Genomic DNA, 26,474 nt, shown 5'->3' with positions numbered 1-26,474 from the left:
CACCTTTGAAAATTAAGAATAGCAATAGTATTTAATACTTATATCACTTCCCATTGCTTGTATAGCTCTCTCTAAGCAGTTTACAGAATCAGCCTCTTGACCCACCCAGAAGGATGGAGGGAGGGAGGGAGGGAGGGAGGGAAGGAAGGAAGGAAGGAAGGAAGGAAGGAAGGAAGGAAGGAAGGAAGGAAGGAAGGGACAATAGCAATAGTATTTAGATTTATATACCACTTCCTAGTGCTTTACAGCCCTAAGCGGTTTACAGAATCAGCCTTTTGCCCCCAACAATCTGGGTTCTCATTTGACTGAACTTGGAAGGATGGAAGGCTGAGTCAACTAGAAGGAAGAAAAGAAGGAAGGAAGGAAGGAAGGAAGGATAGGAGATAGCAAGAGCATTTAGACTTATATGCCACTTCCTAGTGCTTTTTCCAGCCCTCTCTAAGCGGTTTACAGAATCAGCCTCTTGTCCCCAACAATCTGGGTCTTCATTTGACCCACCAAGGAAGGATGGAAGGCTGAGTCAACCTGGAGTCGGTGGTGAGATTTGAACTGCTGAACTACAGCTAGCAGTTGGCTGAAGGAGCCTGCACTGCTGCACTCTAACCACTGCACCATGTTGCTATGCCCACAATCAAGCCGTTACCTTATGGCACAAGAAGTAGATATTTCTAAATAGCAATAAAAACAGAAACCAGCCAAGGAAAAAACTTATCTAAGAAATCGCAGTTGAGAACAAGGAACATTCTCATTGGCCGCAGAAAAATGTTCAGCTCCAGGGAGCAATGCTCACTTTCCATTGCAAACATACAAGTCCAATCCTTCATCGCTACTCACACGCTTGGAGGAGTCCACGATGGCAGAATTCAGGCTGCTAAACTCCCAGCTGGGGATTCAAAACTAAACTTGGGTTATTGATTCTCTCTAGATTCAATAATATTGATTTTTAAAAAGGGGATGAGGTGTGTAAGGATCCCGACACTGAATAAATACAGATGGCTGGATAAATACAGAACCCGATATTGTCTACAACCAAAATTAAATATATACAGTGGTCCCTCGATTTTCGCGGGTTCGAATTTCGCGAAAAGTCTATACCACGGTTTTTCAAAAATATTTATTTAAAAAATACTTTGCGGGTTTTTTTCCCTATACCATGTTTTTTCCCACCCGATGACATCATATGTCATCGCCAAACTTTCGTCTGCCTTTAATAAATATTTTTTTTAATAAACTTTAATAAATAAACATGGTGAGTAATAATCTGAATGGTTGCTAAGGGAATGGAAAATGGCAATTTAGGGGTTTAAAGTGTTAAGGGAAGGTTTGTGATACTGTTCATAGCCAAAAATAGTGTATTTACTTCCGCATCTCTACTTCGCGGAAATTCGACTTTTGCGGGCGGTCTCGGAACGCATCCCCCGCGAAAATCGAGGGAACCCTGTATATACAGAATCATGTTTGAACATTTTTGGAAGGACGAAAATAAGCCATTCTTAAATTTGGGTTTAAAGCATATCAGAGAGATTGGCTACGTTTTCCCGGCAAAATAATGAGATTTTAAGGGGAGGAAAAACAGGCCGTACACAGGAAGAGGATTCAACACTTATCACGCCACTAAAAGTTTTAAATAAAATATTTATTGGTGACCTTGATGAGCCCAAAAGGAGCTGTGTATATTTCATCCTCATTTTTGATCCTCTGGTTTGTTTGTTTCGTTTAAAAAAAGGCAAGAGTTTGCTTATCTTCGCCACCGAGCCAACGCCCGGCGGTGCCTTATGGGACCTAGCTAAGAGAGTTCCACAAGGCCTCCCCACAGAAAAGGGGAGCCTGCGTTATTAAAACAACTCCCGACAGAGTCCTTCTCGGTCCAGGCTGCTCCCCTGCCCATCCAGTCCGCGTGGGCCCGGAGGGCCCGGCCCCACTTCACTCCGCGGCGTTGGAACCTGTATCTGGAGGCAAAGGAAACACACGGTGAGAAGCACGGCTCAAAACCCAAAGCTGCACGGAAGGAAGGGAAGACTTGTTTTATTCCTAATAATAAGCCAGGCTGGTCTCGTGATTAAGACTCCAGGCTAGAAACTGGAGGAGACCTGGGTTTTATAGGTTTCGTTTTTGATTTTGGTTCCCCTAATTTCAGCATTATTTTGAATTTGATTGAGCAGTATTTCAACTGAGAGAATGAATAAGAGAGGGGGTAAGGGGCAGCCTTGCCTTACTCCTTTTCTGATGTTGAATTCATCGGTCATATCTCCGTTTATCATCACTCTGGCCTTTTAAAATAGAATAGAATAGAATTTTATTGGCCAAGTGTGATTGGACACACAAGGAATTTGTCTTGGTGCAGATGCTCTCAGCATACATAAAAGAAAAAGAGACATTTGTCAAGAATCGTGTGGTACGACACTTAGTGATTGTCATAGGGGTCAACTAAGCAATGAAGAAGCAATATTAATAAAAATCTTAGGATTTTGCTTTGTATATTATTGAAACGGACGTCCATGTGCTGCCTCTATGTTGGTTGAGGCAGGCAGGGTTCCCTTGAGTACCATTTGTTGGGGGTCAAGGGAAAAAGAGGGTCTTGCGTTCTCTTTCGGCTCAAGATCCCCATGGACAATTGGAAGGGGGGCACTGGGTGACACAGAATGCTGGACTGGGTGGGCTTTGGCCCAATTAGTATGGCTCTTCTTAGGTTGTGTTCCTTCCTTCCTTCCTTCCTTCCTTCCTTCCTTCCTTCCTTCCTTCTTCTCTCTCTCTCTGAGTTGAGTCAGGCAGGATTCCCTTGAGTACCATTTGTTGGGGGTCAAGGGAAAGGGAGGGTCTTGCCTTCTCTTTTGGCTCAAGATCCCCATCAACAATTTGGTGGGCTACTGTGGGACACAGAATGCTGGACTCGATGGGCTTTGGCCCGATTCAGCAGGGCTCCTCTTAGGTTCTTATGTATAGATGGCACTAATCACATTTTAAAATATGGATCCGTATTTCATATTTAAATTTGATGTTTTAGAAAGTCCCAATTTAAGTTATCAAACGCTTTTTGTGCGTCGAAGGACGGTTGAGTTCCAGTCAGCCCCAAAGACAGCTGGGTGAAATCTGGGCCCATCACACTCACCTAGGAAGGAGATCAGGGCAAACCACTTCCCAAAACCTTGCCAAGGAAACAGCAGGGATAAATCCAGGCAGTGTTGGTTTATATCTCCCCTTATTTTTACAAATAACTCAAGGCAGCAGACATATTCAACAAAGCTTCCCCCTTATATTTTCCCCACAACAGCCCTGTGAATGGGAGGGAGGGAGGAGGAGGAAGCGATAGCAGAGACTTACGTACCCCTTCATACTGCTTTTGCAGCCCTCTCTAAGCGGTTTACAGAGAGTCAGCCTCTTGCCCCCAACAATCTGGGTCTTCATTTGACCCACCTCGGAAGGATCGAAAGCAGGCTGAGTCAACCTTGATCTAGAGATAGAAGGCGTGGAAATATCTGATTTGGGCCCCTGCTCTCAACAGACTCATTGCAAAAGAATAGAAACTGTCGTAGGAGAGGGAGGGTTTGCTGTCACGGCTCAAGAGAAACAACTCAGGTAAGAAGAAGAGTTTCTGCCAGAAGGAAGGAAACACTTCTGCAAACACACAGCTCAACAGGTCCGTGTGTCCTTAATGCAGGGACATCACCTCGTGTGCTGAATGTTGTGTTCAACAACTGCCGTCAGGTGAGGGAAATGAGCCGGTGCGTTTACACAATGAGGCTCTGTATTAACAGGCGATAGAGAGCGTCTTCGTACCGGGACACCTGTCCCTTTGTGGACTTTGGCAGGCCGAAGCCTGAGCAAACAAATCGCCTTCTGCAAATGCCAGGTATCTTCAAGATACGAGGAAGGGAAACGGCCCGTTCCTGGAGCTGCAATTTTAAGATCCACTTTCCAAGAGGGGAGAAATCGTGGATCTGCCTGGTTCTGGTATCCTTAGAGCGGAGTTTGGTTAAGTGGCGCAGTGGTTAGAGTGCAGGACTGCAAGCTACGTCTTCTGCTGATTACTGGCTGCCAGGAGTTTGGCAGATCGAATCTCAGTAGGCTCAAGGTGGACCCGGCCTTCCATCCTTTCTTTCTTTCTTTCTTTCTCTATTTATCTATCTATCTATCTATCTATCTATCTATCTATCTATCTATCTATCTATCTATCTATCTCTCTCTCTCTCTCTCTCTATCTATCTCTCTATCTCTCTCTCTCTCTATCTATCTATCTATCTATCATATCTCTCTCTCTCTCTCTCTCTCTCTCTCTCTCTCTCTCTCTCTCTCTCTCTCTATCTATCAAATTTGTATGCCGCCCCTCTCCACAGACTCAGGGCGGCTAACAATAGTAATAAAACAATATAAACGAATCTGATATTTAAGTTAATTTTAAAAAGAAACCCCAATTTAAGAGACCAATCATCCATACATCCTTCCGAGGTGGGTCAAATGAGGACCCAGACTGTTGGGGGCAATATATGCTGACTCTCTGTAAACTGTTTAGAGGGGGCTGTAAAATCCCTGTGAAGCGGTATATAAATCTAAATGCTATTGCTAAATGGTATAAGCTGGGTGCCCACCGATTCTGGGAGTTGCAGTCCCCCCTCAGCTTAAAGGTTGAGAAACGCAGACATCACCCCCCCCCCACAAACTTACTTTTCCCATCGCAGGCCACAATTTTGACTTTATCCACTTTCACCACCTCGGTGACCTCTCGGAACTCCACGTCGTTCAGTACGAAGGTCCAGACGTTGTCGCAAAACCTGTACGTGTTTAGAGAGCCCTTTGGGAGAAAGAAGAGAGGGAGAGAAGGGGGGGCTAAGGAAAAGGGTCTTAAAAGGTCTGGACTAAGGTTATTTCCCTTTTTCTTTTGAGGAAGAACAACAAGGCCTCTCAAGCAACGATGACCAGGATGACATGAGAATCTCCATAAATAGGGGAAAAACATTGAATCTGCCTTGAACGCCTGGAGCCCCCTTCGCTTCCTGATAAGAGCAGCAGTTTTTCCCCAAACTTGGCAACTTTTAAGACTTGCCTGGAGAATTCTGGGAGTTGAAGTCCACAAGTCTTGAAAGTTGCCAAGTTTGAAGCCCTCTGTGATGGAGACAGGCAGCCATTCTGGAAACAGTTCTGTCTCCCCCTTGTGGCCATCAAAGGAACAACCGTGAGCCAGGAGGATTTGGGGGAATTTTTTAAAAGGGCCTGAATACTTTCGCTTTTAACTTAATGCTCCTCAACCATCCATCCCAGGGCTGTCAAACTCACCTCATTACATCATGTGACATACCATGACTTTCCCCTCTCTTGGCTAAACTGGGCATGGGTGTGGCCAGTGCGTGACACATTTGTATTTTGAGCTGTGCGATGTGGTATGATTCTATGGATTAGATTTAAGGGCTTGATATTATTATTAATGTTGTAAACTGATTTTATATTACCTATAAAGCCCTTTATGGCACTGGACCAGGGTATCTACGAGACCGCCTTCTGCCGCACGAATCCCAGCGACCAGTGAGGTCCCACAGAGTGGGCCTTCTCCGGGTCCCGTCAACAAAACAGTGTCGATTGGCGGGACCCAGGGGAAGAGCCTTCTCTGTGGCGGCCCCGGCCCTCTAGAACCAACTCCTCCCAGAGATTAGAATTGCCCCCACCCTCCTTGCCTTTCGTAAGCTCCTTAAAACCCACCTCTGCTGTCAGGCATGGGGGAACTGAGATATTCTTTCCCCCTAGGCCTTTACAATTTATGCATGGTATGTTTGTATGTATGTTTGGTTTTACAAATAAGGGTTTTTTAGCTGTTTTAGTATTGGATTTACATGCTGTTTTGTACTACTGTTGTTCGCCGCCCAGAGTCTGCGGAGAGGGGTGGCATACAAATCCAATAAATAATAATAATAAAAAAATAATAATAATATTGTTTTATTATTGTAAGCCGCCCTGAGTGCTTCGGGATTGGGCAGCATACAAATCAAATAAATAAATATTGTGTTTGTAAGTGGAGCGTAGTTGTTGTATGCTAACTGACCTCATCACTAAGCCATGGATGTTCCCTCCTCAACCATGTTCCTAAGTGAAAGCACTTCCTGTTACCTGTTCACTGGTGCTCAGCCTTCTAAACTACAGCATGAAACACTGAGCCATCTGAAGGGTTTTTGCTTTTGCTCATCGCTTTTCCTGCATTTTAAGCAGCCGTTTTTCTACAGACTTTTGACTTACAACAGTTTGTTTAGTAAACATTCCAAGTTACGAAATCACTGAAAAATGAGACTCCTGGCCGTTTTTCCACACTTATGACCATTGGGTCATGTGATCAAAATTCAGACACTTGGCAAAGGACTCATGTTTATGACCATTGCAACGTCCCAGATCAGGTTCCTAACTTTAACAACCCCAAAGCCACTTTAACTACTGTGGCAAGAAAGGTTCTAAAATGGGGCAAACCTCACTAACAAACAACATAGCAATAGCAATATTGGGCTCAATTGCAGTTGTAAATCAAGGACTCTCTGTATTCCTTCAGAGCCTTATGTTTGAATGGAAAACTAGAAGGAACAGATTTATTTATTTTTATTTATTTTATTTTATTTATTGGATTTGTATGCCGCCCCTCTCCGTAGACTCGGGGCGGCTAACAACAATGATAAAAACAACATGTAACAATCCAATACTAAAATAACTAAAAAAACCCTATTATAAAACCAGACATACCATGCATAAATTGTAAAGGCCTAGGGGGAAAGCGTATCTCAGTCCCCCCATGCCTGACGGCAGAGGTGGGTTTTAAGAAGTTTACGAAAGGCGAGGAGGGTGAGGGCAATTCTAATCTCTGGGGGGAGTTGGTTCCAAAGGGCCGGGGTCGCCACAGAGAAGGCTCTTCTCCTGGGGCCCGCCAAGCGGCATTGTTTAGTTGACGGGACCCGGAGAAGATCCACTCTGTGGGACCTAACTGGTCGCTGGGATTCGTGCAGCAGAAGGCGGTCCCTGAGATAATCTGCACTGGCATCCTTCAGTCTTGAAAGACCATGGTATCATGCTCTGGATTCCCCAGAGCATGAAGCCTGGGTAGCTTTAAAGATTTAAACTATGGCAGAAAAAATACCCCTATATTTTGGTACCATTTTAGACGCTTCTGGAGAAGAGAGCTGCAATCTGATGTCTGTAGGAAAACTTAGCCAATGCCAGCTGATTTCCAATTAGCATTTCTTACCCTGAAATTGACTCTGTTTCTGACCCGCTGGGCTAACGCAGCATTGATAGCTTTGTCAAACTGTAGGAGGACTTGGAGAGCGAGCTGAGGCGTAATCTGCTGAGACTGAAAGATTGAAGGAGAAAACTTTAGAAACTCCTAACAGTTTTTGGACTCACCTGTCCACAATCAGAACTTTGTCTTTTGATATTCACACTCTGATTGGCATACCACGTTTGTCCAAACAGCCAAAACTTTTACAGCACAGGGTATAATTTACAATTTCAACCTGCATGACTTGACTGGATTTTCTCATTCCCTCCAACCACCGTACAACTGCAGAACTCTAAAGATGCTTAAATCAATATAAATGTGATTCCGCCCACTTACAACTCCAGGAGACTAGCAAATACTGTCCATCAGACTGCAAAACTAATATGTCCCTACTTAACTTGCGTTTCTTTTCTTAATGGGAAGAAAAAGGAGCTTCTATCTCACCTGAATGAGCTCATCCAGGCTCTCCTGAAGGCTGTTTCCCAGGGTGGTGTTTCTGTACAGTTGGTAAGCCATGGTTCAAAGAGTCACTGGCTGATGATCATCCACAAATCTCAAAGCACCCGGCTTTCACCAAAGTCCTGGAAAATCCAGAAGAGTTATGGTGGGCGAGGGAAGGAGAATGCACACAACGCAGAGACTGAGCCACTTCAAGACCAGTTCCCTCTTTCTCACAAAATAGACATTAATAACAGAAACGCCATTTAACTTCCCGGCTCAGTGAGACATTTGCAAAGTGAGGTTTGTTTATTTATTTATTTATTAGATTTGTATGCCGCCCCTCTCTGTAGACTCGGGGCGGCATACAAAAGGTTTGCCCTGTTTCACCCCGTTTTGTGCCATGATTCTTAGGTGAATCACCAAAGTCGACACACAAATCTTCAGAGAGGGGCAGCATACAAATCTAATAAATTATTATTATTATTATTAACATGAAATTTGAAGCGCGTCTGGCTTCCTGGTTGACTTTGCTTGTTGGAAGGTCACAAAAGGTTAATCACGTGACCCTTTCGGACACGGCAACTGTCATATAAATGAGTCGGTTGGCCAAACGTCTGAATTGTGATCACGTGACCCAAGAGAGACTGCAAAGGGCCGTAAGTTACGTAAGTGTACGATTGATTTTTAAAATATTGGGGATTTTAGGGTAGTTATCTAGTTTAATGAATTGGATTTGCCGTTGTATTTTATTGTTTTTGATTATATGTTGTAAGCTGGCTCGAGTCTTCGGAGGGGACGGCATATAAATCCAATCAATCAATCAATCAATCAGTTGAAAAGCGGCCCGAAGTCATTTTCTCCAGTTCCAATCAATCAATCAATCAATCAATCAATCAATCAATCAATCAATCAATCAATCAATCGAAAAGCCGCCCGAAGTCATTTTCTCCAGTTACTGTTGTAACTCCAAACTGTGGCTAAACGAACCGTCGTTAAGTGGAGGACCGCCTGTTCCTCTCTGGTTGCAAGAAGGGGCTTTGAAGGGCGGCGATTCGCCCCCCCCCCAAGTCCTGCTGCAAAGAGGCCTCGTCCCCCCCCCACACTGATTCTCCCTCCCCCCCAGGCATCCCCGCCCCCGTGTGTGTGTCGTGCCAGCCCAGCCAGGGGGAGGCCGAGAGGGGCCTGCAGGCGCTTCCTTGGCTATGGGGGTCGGGGGTCCCAACCAGCCCCAAACATGAGGGGCCCCCACCCCCACTCCTATGCGCATGCGCGCTCGTCCTGCGTGTGTGGCCAGAGGGGGGCGCCCTGCCCGGCTTTAGAGGGGGGCGCCCTGCCCGGCTTTGCAGGAGGGCACTGAGCGACACACACCCCCGCCCGCCGGCCCACCCACGCCAGGCAGGTTTAGGCTCCGGGAGAAGCGAGCTGCGGGGCTTGCGCTGACCGGGGGCGGAGGATGGGCCAGGGGGCGCGCAGCGGCTGATGGGCCACGGAGTCTGAGGCGGGAAGTGGGGGGCGGGGTAGGAGGGAGCGGCTCCCCCGGCGCTACCTCGGCGAGGAGGGCTCCCTCGCCCGCAGGGGGCCCGCCGGGCTCCTCCAGACCTCCGACGCGGAGAAATAGGGACGCCGGCTCCGATCCCCGCCTCTTTCCGACACCACCGAGAGCAAGACCCGGAAGCGGAAGTCGACGCACGCTGCGGACGCGACCATAGAGCCCGTGCGTCGCCGATAGACGCACGCGCTCCTCAGAAGGTTGGGGCGGGGCCAGGTGTTGGAGCGTTTGGCAGTGGGCGCCCGGCGCATGCGCGGGAAAAGCAGCCGGGAGGGTTATGGGTAAGGTTCTTCCGCGGTCTGCGTGCGGCGGGGTCCGATCGGTGGGCATCGCCTTGAACGGTTCGGCGAGGTCGGAGGGGCTGGCCCGTTAGGAATGCAAGGGGAAGGCACTGTGTTCGTGGGCAGAGGAGCTCCGGCGGCCCACTTGGCAGGGCTCGTTGGGTGGTGCTTGGATGGGAGGCCACCAGGAGATCCTCGGCTGCAACTCCAACTGGAGAAACGGGGCAAAAGCTGCCGGGTATCCCGTGAATTCAGTGCCCTCAGCTCTCCCCACCCGCTTTGAAACTGGACACCCACACAAATGCAGGGATTTTGACCAACCTCCACCCAAGGAAGCAAGAATAACCCCCGTGCTCCATTCACACTTGGAATACGGTGTCCAGTTCTGGAGACCTCGCCGACAAAAAGAGATGGATAAAATTGAAGGGGTCCAAAGACGGGCTACAAAAAGGGTGGAAGGTCTCAAGCATAAAACCTATCAGGAAAGACTTCATGGACTCCATCTGTCTAGTCGCCCCGAGTCTTCAGAGTCCCCGAGTCCAGAGAGGGGCAGCATACAAATCTAATAAATAATAATAATAATAATAATAATAATAATTATTATTATTATTATTATTAGTCTGGAGGACAGAAGGGAAAAGGGGGGACACGATCTAAACATTTGAATATGTTCAAGGGTTAAATAAGGTTCAGGAGGGAAGTGTTTTTAATAGGAAAGTGACCCCAAGAACAAGGGGGCACAATCTGAGGCTAGTTGGAGAAAGATCAGAAGCAATGGGAGAAAATATTTGACTTGAAAGAGTAGTAGATGCTTGGAACAAACTTCCAGCAGACATGGTCAATCCACAGGAACTGAATGTAAACTTGCCTGGGATAAACAGATCCATCCTAAGATAAAATGCAGGAAATAGTATAAGGGCAGGGTAGATGGACCAGGAGGTCTTTTTCTGCCATCAATCTTCTAGGTTTCTATTCCAATGAAAAAGGGGCAACGAAGACAATGTTTTTTTTTCTTTTTGCTGCCTAAACAACCATTTCCACTCCAGCTATGTGAAGATTTAGGTTTATTAAGCAAGGCAAATAGGATTTCTTCCCCCATCTTCAAGCACTTATGACAAATACCCAATGAAAGCCATTCTTTATTTAAAAACATTTTATTGACTGGGTTATGAACCGACACACATGGGCAGTATCCCCCTGCCCCCATGAACACTGGGATCAAAACAACCCACTGTGTTGCTAACAACACACACAAATTTTAAATACAAATGAAAATAGAGCGACGCCCAAACTTTCCAAAAACTTAACCTTTCTGCTACAATCCAGGATGGTAGCAATCCACCACGATGTAGCATTTCTCCTACAATCCACGGTGGTTACTGAGAAGGCCGCTCTTAAAGCGGCCATTATAAAACAGGTCAAACACGCAACAAACAAACACACACACACACAGAGTCCTGTTTGTGTATAAAGTGAAGCGAGTGCTGGTGGAAAATGCCATTTCAAGAGCCTGGCTTTCCAAAGTAGGAAATCACCACATCGTTCTTCCACCTTGGCGAGAGATGCAGGTGAACAGCCTCCGTAGGCTAAGCTGCCCTTGGCCCTAACTCTGCGTGCACTTTCTCTACTCCTTGAGTGCCACATCCTGAGACCATGTTCTGCAACTCCGTTGCACATTAAGGGTGGGTGGCAAACTTCAGATCGTGCAGAATGCAGCTGCGAGAGCAATCATGGGCTTTCCCAAATATGCCCATGTTACACCAACTCTCCCCAGTCTGCATTGGTTGCCGACCAATTTCCGGTCACAATTCAAAGTGTTGGTTATGACCTATAAAGCCCTTCATGGCATCGGACCAGAATATCTCCGGGAACGCCTTCTGCCGCACGAATCCCAGCGACCGGTTAGGTCTCACAGAGTGGGCCTTCTCCGGGTCCCGTCAACTAAACAATGTCATTTGGTGGGACCCAGGAGAAGAGCCTTCTCTGTGGCGGCCCCGACCCTCTGGAACCAGCTCCCCCCAGAGATTAGAACTGCCCCTACCCTCCTTGCCTTTAGCAAACTCCTTAAAACCCACCTCTGTCCTCAGGCATGGGGGAATTGAAATTTCCCTTCTCCCTAGGCTTATAGAATTTATTAAGCTGGACCGACACCTCCTCCGTAGTAGCAAGGAGAAGGCAGATCCCCATCAGTTCTGGAATGTCCCCCAAATTCCCAAATCAATCAATCAATCGCTCCCTGGTTATCCAGAGCCGGGCAGCCTCCACCAGCCCCCAACATTCAAACAGTCGTAGTATCTTCAATTACGGGGTCTTTCTATTCAGGGGCGGGGGAGTTAGAAACCTTGGGCTTTTGACCCAGAAGGGCTTGGACTGAGCCGCGTTTGTGGTGTGGACACCCAACTCGAGGGTCAGGTGCATCCCACCGTAGCAGACAACCAAAGTTACATTTCTCTCTTCTTCAGCCAAGAAGCATTTCACCATATGTAAGAAATTCTCATGCATTTTATTCCTAAATAAACAACAACCGTCATCGGTGGGTTTTCCCCGCAGACGAACATTATAAAATATGTGTCGAAGAGTCATAAAAATATATATATATATTATCTCTCCCCCTTAACATTGAAGCATATAAATACTTACTGAAATAAGCATGGCGGTATAACAATGGGTGCCCTTCCTAAGATGCCTTGGTGACACTGCAGTGGGAAAGTTTATAATGAAGGCAACTACGAAGTGCCAGGGCCACCTGGGCTGTGCAAACCCACTCGGCGCGTCGCTCAACAGGCCAAGTCTGGACGCAGAGGACTAGTGTGTTTTTCAGGACCTCAAATCTCCCAGCGTGGTCTTCACTCTCGGCTTGAATTCAGAAATACTTTTTTTCTTTTTCCGGTTTCACTGTTCAGGCTTTTGCTCCTGTTTCCCATTAAGTTCTGGATCAATTCTGCTCATCGGAGAGAAGAAAAAATACGTTGTATTTTGCAAATGTTTGCATGGAAAAAAAACCCTTATCATTCAGAAATTGCGGTGCAAGTTAAAGCAGGAAGCTTCCTACAGATTTCAGGGGAACTTTGAGCGCTGATGGAACCGACTGGGAGACGTTTCCTCTGCTTGGGTCAGGTGCAAACACCTGGGCTCACCTGTGCAGAGGTCAAGCTAATTGTAATGCGTTCTGCCTACAGCACAGGAATTCCCCAAGTCTGGCAGCTTAACTTCCTGGGAGCAATTCAATCAGATCCTAAGACACAGGGGGAGTTGGCCCATAGCCCTTTGGGGGCTGAAGATGGGATCGGCTTTGGGGGGGACTTGCCATGTTGGCAGTATTCTGAGCAGTCCCTCCAAAGGGGGGAAAAAAGGAGGGGGATTTGAAGCCATTGTATAAAACCAGCACTTTCTGGATCAAATGGATTTGTTAATCAGCCACAGCCATGAGTACAGTAGATTAGATTAGTGTGGTCAAAATAAACTGCTCAAGAAATAAATAAAGGGAACCTTTAAACAACAGAATATATAAATATAAATCCAATAGATAGATAGATAGATAGATAGATAGATAGATAGATAGATAGATAGATAGATAGATAGATAGATAGAACTCCAAGGAAATCAAACTTCTGTGAAATCAAACTGCCCACTTAAATAGCAACACTGACAATAAATCTCACATGTTGTCAGTACATTCAACTTTGTACAGAAAAAAAAGTATTAAATGAGAATATTTCATTCATTCAGATCTAGGATATGTTCTCTGAGTGCTCCCTTTATTTTTTTTTGAGCAGTGTATATTTATTAATATATTTTATTAGCCGGCCGCTCTTGTTAAAAGCCCCATCAGAAATGTTCCGCATGCATTGAAAAATAGTGGGGTGGGGTGCGGGGGGGGGGAGAGAAGGGGGAAGGAGGGATTGCAAACACGAAGAGCAGAAGGTGGGAAAAAGAAAAGAAGTAATTCCCTCAGCTTTTAGGGGAGATGGACAAAGGTTGTTGACCGAGTCACAGCCACCCTCAGCCCGAAAATTAAGGAAGTGGTTTTTTTTACAGCCACGGCTGCCCAATTTTAACCACTGGCAGCTCTGGATCGGAAGGTTAGGGTTAATATAGGTAGTCCTCGACTTACAACTGTTCATTTAGTGACCATTCAAAGTTACAATGGCACTGAAGGAAAAAAAAGTGAGTTACGAGCCATTTTTCACACTTATGGCTGTAGTCACACTACAGTCATCACTGTAGTTTTCACACTATCACTGTAGTCATATGATGAAAATTCAGGACGCTTGGCCCGGGACTTGTTATTTGTTTTTATTTATTTATGTTTATTGTTATTTATGACGGTCACATGGTCTCTTTTGCAACCTTCCAATGAGCTAAGTCGAGCCAAGGTGGCACAGCAGGTATTTATTTATTTATTTATTAGATTTGTATGCAACCCCTGTCCACAGACTCGGGGCGGCTAACAACAACAATAGAACAACATGAAACAAATCTAATATTAAAAATGACTAAAAACCCTTATTATAACGAAACATACATACAAACAAACATACCATGCATAAATTGTATAGGCCTGAGAGGGGGAAGGAATATCTCAGTTCCCCCATGCCTGACGACAAAGGTGGGTTTCAAGGAGTTTACGAAAGGCAAGGAGGGTGGGGGCCATTCTGATCTCTGGGGGGAGCTGCAGCCCAATAAAGCTGACTGCTAGATCTGCAGTTCAGCGGTTCAAATCTCATCACCAGCTCAAGGTTCACTCAGCCTCCCATCCTTCCGAGGTGAATCAAATGAGGATTCGGATGGTGGCGGGCAATACGCTGGCTCTGTTTTTAAAAAGAGTGCTATGGCTAACGTGTTGTAAGCCGCCCTGAGTCTAAGAAGGGCAGCATTAAAAAAAAAATCGAATAAATAAAGTCAACGGGGAATCCAGACTCACTCAACAACCCTGTTACTGATTTAACCACTGCAGTGATTCTATTAACAATGGAAGCCAGGAAGGTCGTACGTTTAACCAATGTCTCACTTAGCGACAAAAACCGGGGGGGCTCCATTTGCAGTTGTAAGTCGAGTGCCACCTGCAGTTAGACAGCCAGGACTCAACCTCGGGAATTACTTTCCCTTCTTGGAAACAAGACGCGGTGTCGGGCAGTCCCGCAGGAGTCCAAGAACCGCGCAGGCTCTTTGCCAGGGGGAAAAACGGCCGCCCCCAGGCGCTGCCTCCCCCCCCAAAGCCAGCCCAGAGCAGAAAAGGCGACAGGCATTCCTGATCAAGAAGTGCAGATACCTTGCGAGTTTCTTTTTAAATCTTTCTTCTTCATACCTTAGTAGGGAAAATTCAATTTTTAGTGCAGCCATTGCAGATTTTTGAAACGCACCAAACCCAAAGCCAACCGCTTCCCAGCATCGACGTATAAAAAGGACATTAAGCGAAAGGGCATTTTTCTTTTTGTTTTCGCCTCCATAGGAAGGACTGTTGTTGTGTGTCTCCCTCCAGTGTCCAGAGCAGCCGGGCATCTCGGATTAGGAGCCCAGGCAGCAACTGGCTGAGACTTAGTTAGAAGGAATGGACTCGGAGACTCCATAATAATGGCCTAGACATCAAAATAATAATAGAGTATGCAGGGGGAAAGCATTTTAAAATTCCCTGATATTTCCCTGACATTTCCCTGTAACTTGTGGTCTAGTTAAGGCAGCGGTTGTAGACGACATCGTACCAAATGGCTAAGCCGTGGAGAAATATCGGTAGCTGAGGATGCAAGTTGTTGCCACAGTCATTGTTGTGTTTAGCTCTGGCCCAGCTCCTGCCCCAAGGACTGTGGATGTGGGAGAGACATCGACACGCTGCAGGCCTGTTTTGCCCCCCTCCCCCGGTGGAATCTGCTGATGAAGGCTCCTCTGACCAAGAAGACATGACTGACAGGGAGGAGGAGAGTGTGGCAGACAGCTCAGAAGGAGATCAATTCTCCAGCTCCTCCTTGGATTCAGAACAAGAGAGTTAATAATACAGCCACGCATGTGGAGAGTGATGCATAGACAGCAACAACTGAGAGATTATTATCAAAGAAAATGAGGCCACCTGTGGTTGGGTGGGGCTGTGGTCATTAGTGAGGCTGCTATAAAGAGCAGCCTGTGGGTTTGGCCATTGTGGAGGATTATCTGATCGTGGTGTTTCATGACTGCTTTGCTGACTTTGACCTTTTGTGTGCTGATTTTTCCCCGCTTTGAAACTAAACCAGAGCAAAGTGTGTTTCACTTTGTGAAAGAAGAAGGACTGTGAATTGCCTCACAGCTGCAAACTAAGTATCACAGAACTGATAAGGGACTTATACAAATTACCAGTTTGTTTGGAGACGAGGGCTCTTTGCTATCCCAAAAGGGGGCTTGGTTTAAGTAAATTTTCATTATAAAGAACATTGTTTTGAATTTTCAAACGTGTGTGTGTCTGAAATTTGTACCTGTGAATTTTTGGGAGGAGTCTACCAGAGAGCCCCACAGAACAGTCATGCTCATTTTTGCTTGACTCTGCCAGGCAGCACAATCCATTTTTTTTAACATGACTTTTCTCTGACTTTTAAACATTTTAATAGTTTGGTTTTTTCCCTGATTTATTCCAGTTTTTGCACAAATTCCCTGATAATTGACTGATATTTCCCGAACCACCAATTTCCCTGATAATCCCCTGTTTCCCAGGTTTGCTGGACACCCTGAATAAATAATAAATAATCCCTGAAGGCAGTTGGAATCCCTTGGCACGAATGTGGGTAGGGCAGGTGTCTTCCTCTGAGATAGCTCCCAAGAGCACCAGCAATTCCTTTGGATTTTCACCAACCCATTCCTGGGAGAAGCCACACTTGGGGGAGTGCTACTGGTCACTACTGCTCTCCCTCAATTCTGCCCTTCGGACCTAAACATCCAGGCGCTCTTTGGGGGCCCGCGGACACAAGAGAAAGGCGACCTACTGTTTTATGCATTCGGGGATGGTGACGCTGTCCATGGGGATGAGCTCTGCCAGCTCGGCCAAAGTAAAGACGTATCGGATCTTCTGGCTGAATTTTGAGCTGAAAAAGACATTGGAGGGAAACGGTCACCGCTGCAACAAGGCACGATGCGTAGCTTCACAACACTAACAGCAAAAGGATGATAAATATTGTGTGGTTACCTAATAAAAGGCTTTGTGATTGCCAGAAGTGTCCTAATGAACCAGGAAGGATGGACTATGATCAAGGACTTCAGGTTTTTCCTTAGCCTAAGGTCAATAAAAGCCACAGACGTTGGCAACGGAAGACAACAGGATGGCAACACCACTCTTCCTGAAAAATTACACGGTGTTCCCAGTCCCTTATGAGACAGACCCTTCCCCAATTCCCACCCTTTCAAAAAAAACCACACCCCACTGTATTGCTGCACCAACTGGCTTTGCCTCTTCCTGTCTCCCCCTCCTCGTATTCAATCTTACCTCCTGTCAATTTGCTGGTAACACTTCCTGAGCCAACCTAAACTGGGCATCTTCCGCCGAGTGGTGGCCCCGTTGAGATAAACAATCATGTAGCTCTCCGCTATTAATAATTCTAGGGAGCCGATAACGTATCTGCGGGAAGGGAAAGGGGGAGAAACAGCTGAGATGGCAGCTTGATTTACCCGAAGACAATATAGGTAGCATTGATTTACCAGTCCAACATTTCTGTTGTTAAACGAGGCAGTTGTTAAGTGAGTTTGGACCACATTTTGCAATCTCTGTGTGTGTCAAGAGAAGCTCCCGATCCAATTTGATCCCTTACTTCTGACAATGGGGGAATGGTCAGAAATAAGTTTATTTCTTGAGGTGGTATTACCATGCAAGAAAATGGTCCGTAACCATAGGAAAGGCCAATGGAAGCCATAAGAGCCGGGGTGGGGCAGCAGGTAGAGTGCAGTACTGCAGGCCACTGAAGCTGACTATAGATCTGTAGGTCAGCGGTTCAAATCTCATCACCGGCTCAAGGTTGACTTCCATCCTTCCGAGGTGGGTCAAATGAGGACCCGGATTGTGGGGGCAATAGGCTGACTCTGTTAGAAAGTGCTTTTGCTAACATGTTGTAAGCCGCCCTGAGTCTAAGGAGAAGGGCGGCATAAACATTGAATGAATGAATGAATGAATGAATGAATGAATGAATGAATGAATAAATAATCAGTATGTAATCATGGGTTTGCTAATTGTGTTGCAACCTGATTGGCTGTAACCTATATATAAAGAGTAACGCCCTTGCATGGGTGTGGTTTGTACTTAGTAGTTAGTGGTTTGTGCTGGGTGGTTTGTTATAGTGGTTTGAGATTTAGTGGTTTGTGAGTCGGTGGCTTAGTGCTTAGCAGTTTGTGGGCAGTTGCAGTGTTTGATAGTATTGTGATACTTTATTTAGAGAAACATTTTGCGAAGAAGAAAAGTAAAATATATATATTTTTACAAGAAAGCCTGCTGCAGAGTGCTTCATTGGAGACTTCAATTAGGTATCGTTGTGAACTGTGGCTAGTTGGTGGGGTGTGACCTTCCCCATGTGCAAAACTCTCCCCCAACAGGAATCTAATCTCTATAGCAGGGGCATCAAAATCACGTGAAAGCAGGGTTACCTGTTTGCTCCACCACTTACTTAAACAGATTATCCATTAAGTATCGATAGTTTGGCTGACTGCTTTCTGGCATGAAGCAAACCGCAAAGACGATAATGGCATTTAGCCCGTCCCCGTAATAGCCTAGAGGGGGGGGAGAGAGAAATAATAATCACAATGATGCTTTTTTTATGAGGTTTGCTGGCTTGATGAACCGAGCATTATAATAAGTCAGCTCACTCACCTCCATGACTAATTACTTTCTTGTAGGGCTCGATGGCCTTCATGTCCACTCGGTGACCCTGGTCACCAATCTGGTACATTCGCCACCGCCGCTCCTCCTCCTTCTCTTCCGAGGCCGTGTATTCCAGCAGGGAGCCCTTCCGAGCAGCGTGGGGGCTTTTCTGCTTCGGGAGGTCATCTGGTCACCGTGGAAACAGAGCGGTGGGAGAGGTATTACATTATCAGACCAAGGCTTCCCACCTTGGGCAACTGTGTGGACTCCAACTCCCAGAATCCCCCAGGCCGTATGGGTGGGTTGGTCAGTTAAGTCTTTCAAAGTGACAGGCTCGGTTTTTGAAGGGTCAACATTCGCTTACGGAAACTGAACAAGAAATGGAGGAATTAAATGAGCAGAATGGTTTTAAAGTCGAGATATGTTACCCTTTTCTTTGAAAACGTGGAATCTCTTGCAGATTTTTAAAATCAACGCATGCTAGTCTCATTCTGATTAATTTTCTCTACATCGGAGTAATCAGCATTTAAATTGGGCGCGCCCAAATTCCAAAAGCAAGGCCTTGTAAAAAGTATTTAGGGTGATGCAGACACAAGCTGAAAACTCTTTGAGAAGTTGACAGCTCTGGATGGTTATCATTTCCCCCCCTGATTTCTTAGCTTCGGTGCAAAATCATGGTCCCTGCCCTGATTGGCAGCAGTCATGCAAATAGACAAATCTTTTCAATCAAAGCCACGCCTGATATTGAAGAGGGGAGGGGGTGCTAGCAAGGACTAAATCACCCTCCTGGTTTTGTAACAGGGGTTTCAGTAGCGCAAGCCTTACCACACAGTGGGGAAAACTACTTCAGCAAGTTAGTAGTTTGTTTCCAAGGACAGAAGGCTGGGTTAAGGGGAACTATCCTTCCAGGGAAACGCAGACAGCGGCATTAAAAAGAGAAGAGATAGAAACCTTATTGCAATTATAGTCCACCGGACCCACCTCTCACCCACAGTAAAAAAAAAGGGCCAAGCATTTGTGGAGTGGGGGGCTCTGCACCCCCAGTTTCAACGCATGTGAAACATCCATACCCAGGAGCAAGCTCAGGGAACAACACCTAAGGATAAAACGTCGTTGCTATTGTTTTTAAAACAACAACTTACCTTCCCACTCAAACTCATTATTGCTGTTCTCGGAGGGGGTGTCTATATCATCCAAGTCAATATCTCCACTTGTCTCTAAGCCGGATAAAATGGACTCTTCACTCTGGTCCAAATTCAAGTTTATATTTGGAACTTTTAGTTTCTTCTTAACTCTGTTTCCATTTATTTCTAATAGGTTGAAAGGTAGGGGAAGACAACAAGTGATTTCGTGATAAATGTCGAAGCTAGAAAAAGAAAGAACTTCAAAGCTAGAAAAGAGAATATTTTAACAGGAGTGGGGGCTAGACATAAGTTACTTTACTTGGGGTTGAGAAGTAGGGCTAATTGAAGGCCCACCGGACGTTACAGTCTTTCTTTAAAAGCGAGATCAAAGGGGGACCTCACCCAGCAAAGAAATTAGTTATATACTGTACTCAACAGTTCTAGAATTAAACACAAGACTTATTTCTATTGTTTGAAATCCGTTTTGACATTTCTGCAGCAATCATACGCGTAACTTTAGTCATTCTAACAAAGTGAACACTTGTCTTTCATAAAAATACTCTCTTTATTCTGTGTCCATTTTGATCCTTCAGAAGCAAGCACAATGTTTTGAATTCACAATGCTATTGGTCTTCAAAACTCCAGTCCATTTTTATTGAACTGTTCTGACCTTAGTCTGGTTTCATGCCATTTTCTTAATTATGATAGAGAAATTCCAGGTTAGACCACTCCTGGGAAGGCTGCCTCAGTCTTCTCCAAGGTAGGGAAACCTGGAGACCAGGAGAGTCCAATCTTGGCCAACTCCTAGAGCTCTCCAGCAGCTGAAGTTCACAAGTCTTAAAGTGGCCTAGGTTAGACACCCCTGCTCTGCAGAAACCCGTGTTTTTTAAATTACAGTGGTACCTCGAGATACGAGTTTAATTCGTTCCGGACCTGGGCTCTTAAGTCGAGCAGCTCTTATCTCGAACGACTTTTCCCCATAGGAATTAATGTAAATAATTTTAATTGGTTCCAGCCCTCAAAAAACTCACAAAGTTAGTCTAAATTATGCAGAAAGACATGTTTTTAATGAAGAAATGTACATGTACATATAAATGAATAATGAAGTTTCTTTCACTTAACTTGTAAACTTTCTTAAACTTTTAAATTTACATATGTTCAACTTCTCTGCCACCCAATCCTGTAGGACAGAGGTCCCCAACCCTTTTTGCACCAGGGACCGGCTTTAAGCGATCAAGAGAGGAATGGGTGAATGAATGGACGGAGGGTGGGAAGGAAGGAAGGAAAGAGGGAAGGGACAGGAACAGAGGAAGGAAGCAAGGAAACTTATGAAAGGGGAGAGTAAGAGAGGAATGAGTGAAGGGAGGGAGGGAGGGAAGAAGGTGGGAAGGAGAAAGAAAAGAAGAAATAGAGGAAGGGAAGGTAAAAGAGAGAAAGAAAAAGAGCAAGAAAGAAAGAAAGAAAGAAAGAAAGAAAGAAAGAAAGAAAGAAAGAAAGGGGGAAGGGACAGGAACAGAGGAAGGAAGCAAGGAAACTTATGAAAGGGGAGAGTAAGAGAGGAATGAGTGAAGGGAGGGAGGGAGGGAAGAAGGTGGGAAGGAGAAAGAAAAGAAGAAATAGAGGAAGGGAAGGTAAAAGAGAGAAAGAAAAAGAGCAAGAAAGAAAGCTGCAAGCACCCCCCCGACCCCCCCAGGCCGGCTGCAACCTTTTAAAACACGCGCGCCGCTTCGCAGCTGTCTCCTGAAGCCGAACGCGGAAGTTAGCGTTTGGCTTCAGGAGACAGCTCCTTGGCGCTTGTATCTCGAATTTGGGCTTGTAAGTAGAACAAAAATATCTCTCCCCTCCCAGCTCTTATCTCGAGTTGCTCTTAAGTAGAGCAGCTCTTATGTCGGGGTTCCACTGTAATTGGATTATGATGTTGCATTGGTTTTTTAATATGTTGTAAGCTGCCCCGAGTCCTCGGAGAGGGGCGACATATAAATCCAATTAAACATTTTTTTTAAAAAAACCATAAACTTACCAGACTGGTCTTCTCCTTCAGATGGCCCAGTTTCCATGTGGTCATCTTCTGGCAAAGGTCTGGAACAGAGGGAAGACATTACATGGAGTCGAGATCAGAGCAGCTTCCTTTCCATGATAGAAAAAAACCCTGCTCTTTCTAATGAAAGAAAAATGAAGATGATTGAAGGTGAGAAAACAGAGAGCTCCGTTCCATCACCGTCAATCATCTTCATTAGAAAGAGCACATGTTTTTTCCTATCGCCCTCTGTTATCTCACCTTCAATCGTCTTCATTTTTATTTCATTAGAAAGAGCACTTTTTTTTCTTATCATATATGTTGTTTTTGTGATGGTTTCTTTTCAAATAAAGCTTCAATTTCACCTGGTCCATTTGATAAAGAATGGCCCCTTTGCTAATCAGGACTGCTACCGCCTGTTCTGTCCCTTTATTACACAAATTGCAAATGTGCACATACAATCACCAGCTTCATTTTCCAGTCAAAGGAGCCCCCCCCCCCAAAAAAAAGCCAGCTGTGCCTTACCTGGGGAAGTCTTCATCCTGCCACTCCTCCTTAACTTCCACTCCTTCCATCCTCAGCTTTGCCTCGAGGGATAACGCAGCTCCGTCCTGATCCATTGCTCCGTATTGTTGTTGGAGATGTCAGGAACTGCAAAATATGTTTCTGTTGAAGAGGTGCTTAGTCAGGCCAGAAGTGGCTTCCTAGGAAGTCCTAATTTAGCATCTGGATTAATCCACAGAAGAAACTGGGGCAGTGCATTCATTCATAGAAACATAGAAGACTGACGGCAGAAAAAGACCTCCTGGTTCATCTGGTCTGCCCTCATACTATTTCCTCTATTTTATCTTAGGATGGATCTATGTTTATCCCAGGCAGGTTTAAATTCAGTTCCTGTGGATTGACCAACTATGTCTGCTGGAAGTTTGTTCCAAGGATCTACTAGTCTTTCAGTAAAATAATATTTTCTCACGTTGCTTCTAATGTTTCCCTCAACTAACCTCAGATTGTGTCCCCTTGTTCTTGTGTTCACTTTCCTATTAAAAACACTTCCCTCCTGGACCTTATTTAACCCTTTAACATATTTAAATGTTTCGATCATGTCCCCCCTTTCCCTTCTGTCCTCCAGACTAGACAGATGGAGTTCATTCATTCATTCATTTGATTTTTATGCCGCCCTTCTCCTTAGACTCAGGGCGGCTTACAACTTGTTAGCCATAGCACCTTTTAATAGAGCCAGTATATTGCCCCACAATCCAGGTCCTCATTTGACCCACCTCAGGAAAATGAAAGGCTGAGTCTGAACTGCTGACCTACAGACCTACAGTCACCTTCAGTGACTACAGGCACCTACAGGCACTCATTTATGCCAAAGCAGCAGCCATTTTTCCATTTCTGCTGAAATATTCCTCAACCGACCTACTGAAACCTATGCATTTTCTCAGAGAGTGCCTTTACATAACTGTTTGGAAATAGATCTCATCACACAAAGACCCTGATCAACATCCAGGGGTTTGTAGGTATGAAGGCAAAGAACTGCTGCACATTGCCAATTCCAAACAAAAAAAAGGTACACCAAGCAACAAAGCTTCTGAGTCAAGACTTCCTTTTTCCCACAGTCAATGTTACTACTGTGTATGTAACTGGTTGGGTTTGGCAATACAGTACTGTATATAAACAAACTATCAGTGTATGTTTAAATGAATTATAACACTGTAACTTTAAGAGTTAGTGTTGCCAGAAGCCTCTCTCTCTGATTACTCTCTGCTATTTCTAGTTTGTCTGTGTGACTATGATGTAGAACTGTGTGTTCAAATGAGGGTTTAATACATTTTGTTAAGTAAGGCTTATAGTATTGTTTAATGTATTGACAAGGAGGCAGGTCAAAACCAAGGAAAAAAACCAACCAAACTTGATTGCAGAAAATACAACTTCTGCAACAGAGCTATCAATGCTTGGAATGATCTACCTGACTCTGTAGTTTCTTCCCCAAACCCCAAAAACTTTAACCTTAGACCAGTGATGGTCTCCTACGGGTACGGTCAGGAATACAGTACCGGTAGCAAAATTTAGAGCTCCACCCATGAGCACCCAATTTGCACTGAAAGATGTTGAAACCAAATGCATAAGCCACGCCCACAGTGTGGTAGTAAAAATTTTGGTAGCCCATCACTGCCTTAGACTGTCTACAGTTGACCTCTCCCCATTCCTAAGAGGTCTGTAAGGGGCGTGCATAAGTGCACCTTTGTGCCTACAATCCCTGCCCTACTGACCTATTGCCGCACGAATCCCAGCGACCGATCAGGTCCCACAGAGTGGGCCTTCTCCGGGTCCCGTCAACTAAACAATGTCGGTTGGCGGTCCCCAGGGGAAGAGCCTTCTCTGTGGCGGCCCCGACTCTCTGGAACCAGCTCCCCCCAGAGATTAGAACTGGGACTAGCCTCCTCGCCTTTCGCAAACTCCTTAAAACCCACCTTTGTCATCAGGCATGGGGGAACTGAGATATCTCCCCCGGGCCTATACAATTTATGTATGGTATGCTTGTGTATATGTCTGTTTAATAATGGGGGTTTTAAATATTTTATATTGTAAATTATTAGATTTGTTATAAACTGTTTTTATTGTGTTGTGAGCCACCCCGAGTCTACGGAAAGGGGCGGCATACAAATCTAATAAATAAATAAATAAATAAATAAATAAATAAATAAATCAATAAATAATCCTCTTTTTATTTTTACTTTTTACTTATGTTTATACAAATTGCTACTATTCTATAAACGTTTGACAAATAAATAAAAATAAATAAATTTGCTAGAGGAATCATTAATAGTGATGCTTGGAAGAACAATAAGAAGAAAACTGGTAGGAGAGGCAACCACAATTTTGGGTGTATCCAGCAACAGCTATAGGGCAAGTTTTAAAAGGATATTAATCATAGTTCCTTGAAAGTGAGTCTTCTGCCTGCACAAGCACCGGAGGAAACAAAATTTGAGTACTGTAATTCCACTTCCCACTATGAGGGTGAAGCAGGAAACCAAACTGCAGATTTCAAAATAGCCGAGCTCCATCCAGTAGAGCTGCAGTTATTGTAGGAGTCAGTCACCACATTATTTTAAAAACTGTTTTAATTGTTAATTGTTGGTTTCAAATTGTTTTGTACTGTTTTTCAGGGGATTTTATATTGCATTTTGTGTGTATTTTGTTGTAAGCCACCTAAAGTCCTTTGGGACTTTATAAGTCTGTCTGTCTGTCTGTCTAAATAGATAAATAATAAACAAACAAATTTTGATCATGTGGCCATGTGGATGCTGCCATGGCAACAACAACAACAACAACAACAATAATAATAAATACTTTATTGTCATTGTGTGTATATACACACTACTGTATACCCATGCAACGAAATTCATGATAAGCGTGAAGAACGGTCCTAAGCCGCTTTTTTCAATGCCATTGCAACTTAGAATGGTCACTAAATAAACTTTCATGAGTGGAGGACTACCTGTAAGGCTCTATAGAGCAGGGGGTCTGCTTTTAAGACTTGTGGACTTCAACTCCCAGAATTCCCCAGCATAACAAAAGTTGGAACTCTTCCCCATTCTGTCACTCCAAGGAGCCCCTGCCCAATCACATTCAGAGGGGCCCAAACGAACCAATCAGTTGGGCGGGGTGCTTCCTGGCCCCTCACCCGAAAGGGCTAGCCCCGCCCTCCTATGAAATCGACACAGGGGGCTTTGACGAGGACCTGAGGGCGAATTACGAGCAGTTAAAAGAGTAAATATGGAGGGTTTTTTCACCTCAGGACACCACCCACCAAGAAAGAAAACAGCACAGGCTCCCTGCAGGTAGAAATCTAGCTGGCCAAAGGTCTTGTGGGGGGGTAGGGGAGAGGCTGAGGGCCCCCACCCCGCTCCATTGCCCCTCCCCGAGACCCCCTCCCCGCATCCCATAATAATCCCTGAAGTCAGGCCTCACCTCAGTGCCTCACCTCTATCGCTGACAGCCGGCCGGAACGACCCCTCCCGAAGGTGGCGTCCCTGCCCCGGAAGGACACGTGAACAAACAGGAAGCAGGGCGCAGCCCTGCTCCTTCCCTCAGAAAACAGAGCGGGCCGCTATTTTGCGCCTGCGTACTCTGAGGCGGCTGAAAGGGCGCGGCAGGGAGGGGCCGAGAGCGCATGCGCTGAGCTTTGCTTGATTCTCGGCGACTAAGCCCGGCGGGTAAATTGCGCGTGCGCCTGGGTTTTGTCGCTGTGCTGCCTTGTCTCCCGATGGGCGTGGTCTACAAGGCGGTGGGAGCGGTTTATGCAAATGGAGCTAATTAGGGCTATGATTTTCTGCAGCGGCGGGCGCCAGGTTGCAAATGGGCGAGGAGGGAAAGATTGCATGACCCTGCAAACTTTGCAGACGATTATGATGATTGCAGAATAAGTGACTGCCTGCACGCATGCAGTCCGACCCTGCTTGGGAAATCCTGGGCTGATTCACACAGCATGCTTTGAAGAAAAGCCTTTTCTGTGGCGGCCCCCGCCCTCTGGAATCAATTCCCCCCGGAGATTAGAACCGCCCCCACCCTCCTTGCCTTTCGCAAGCTCCTAAAAGCCCACCTATGTCGCCAGGCTTGGGGAAGTTGATATTCTCCTTAGCTACTATGATTTATGTATGGTTTGCTTGGATCCTGTGATTAATTTTTATGATAAGGGTTTTAATCTGTTTTTTAAATATTGGATTTGTACATTGTGTTTTGTGTTGTGAGCCGCCCCGAGTCTTCGGAGAGGGGTGGCATACAATTATTATTATTATTATTATTATTATTATTATTATTATTATTATTATGTCAATACAACACAGCAAACGAGATCACTGCTGGATTTCGTATTTCATCACCAGTCGGGCGCTTCCCAAGCACCTAGGACTGCGTGATGTAGCGGCGAATTATGTTTGCCGATCCCAGTAAAGTGGCCTTTTGCAATTGACAGATGGAGATTTTGTCAATTTCGATGGTTTTCAA

The 26,474-nt window shown here is 45.3% G+C and overlaps 2 protein-coding genes across 6 annotated transcripts; both read right to left on the bottom strand.

Moving 5' to 3' along the window:
- Positions 1-1,615: 1,615 nt before the first annotated feature.
- GTF2A2 (general transcription factor IIA subunit 2) lies at positions 1,616-9,427 on the bottom strand. The gene is made up of 5 exons (XM_070763330.1): positions 9,234-9,427; positions 7,691-7,827; positions 7,214-7,318; positions 4,663-4,789; positions 1,616-1,949 (listed from the first exon to the last, which is right to left on the bottom strand). Exons 2-5 carry the CDS (start codon positions 7,760-7,762, stop codon positions 1,924-1,926), a joined length of 330 nt encoding a protein of 109 aa, XP_070619431.1. The 5' UTR covers positions 7,763-7,827; positions 9,234-9,427; the 3' UTR covers positions 1,616-1,923.
- A 1,228-nt stretch (positions 9,428-10,655) lies between these two features.
- BNIP2 (BCL2 interacting protein 2) lies at positions 10,656-25,517 on the bottom strand. 5 transcript variants are annotated; one of them, XM_070763590.1, is made up of 11 exons: positions 25,453-25,517; positions 21,990-22,130; positions 21,468-21,526; positions 19,466-19,633; positions 18,333-18,509; positions 18,130-18,232; positions 16,962-17,093; positions 16,665-16,751; positions 16,465-16,563; positions 14,790-14,825; positions 10,656-12,458 (listed from the first exon to the last, which is right to left on the bottom strand). In XM_070763590.1, exons 2-11 carry the CDS (start codon positions 22,082-22,084, stop codon positions 12,410-12,412), a joined length of 1,005 nt encoding a protein of 334 aa, XP_070619691.1. In that variant the 5' UTR covers positions 22,085-22,130; positions 25,453-25,517; the 3' UTR covers positions 10,656-12,409. The 5 variants fall into 5 exon arrangements, with proteins under 5 accessions (XP_070619691.1, XP_070619690.1, XP_070619692.1 ...); XM_070763589.1 differs by having other exon boundaries at positions 25,440-25,516; XM_070763591.1 differs by having other exon boundaries at positions 21,990-22,115; positions 25,440-25,516.
- Positions 25,518-26,474: the final 957 nt, after the last annotated feature.

This window comes from Erythrolamprus reginae, chromosome 10 (genome assembly GCF_031021105.1).
Source record: "Erythrolamprus reginae isolate rEryReg1 chromosome 10, rEryReg1.hap1, whole genome shotgun sequence".
Classification (NCBI taxonomy): Eukaryota; Metazoa; Chordata; class Lepidosauria; order Squamata; family Dipsadidae; genus Erythrolamprus; species Erythrolamprus reginae.
This window is presented reverse-complemented; position numbering and strand designations above follow the sequence as displayed.

Excerpts from the sequence above, each read along its gene's own strand:
- BNIP2 (XM_070763590.1), bottom strand. The coding sequence starts at position 22,084 with ATGGATCAGGACGGAGCTGCGTTATCCCTCGAGGCAAAGCTGAGGATG. Across the intron at positions 19,634-21,467 it reads TGAAGGAGAAGACCAGTCTG|AAATAAATGGAAACAGAGTT; the intron begins GTAAGTTTATGG and ends TCAACCTATTAG. Across the intron at positions 12,459-14,789 it reads TTTAAAAAGAAACTCGCAAG|AATTGATCCAGAACTTAATG; the intron begins GTATCTGCACTT and ends TCCGATGAGCAG.
- GTF2A2 (XM_070763330.1), bottom strand. The coding sequence starts at position 7,762 with ATGGCTTACCAACTGTACAGAAACACCACCCTGGGAAACAGCCTTCAG. Across the intron at positions 7,319-7,690 it reads GCCTGGATGAGCTCATTCAG|TCTCAGCAGATTACGCCTCA; the intron begins GTGAGATAGAAG and ends TCAATCTTTCAG. Across the intron at positions 1,950-4,662 it reads TGTGGCCTGCGATGGGAAAA|ATACAGGTTCCAACGCCGCG; the intron begins GTAAGTTTGTGG and ends CTTTGCCTCCAG.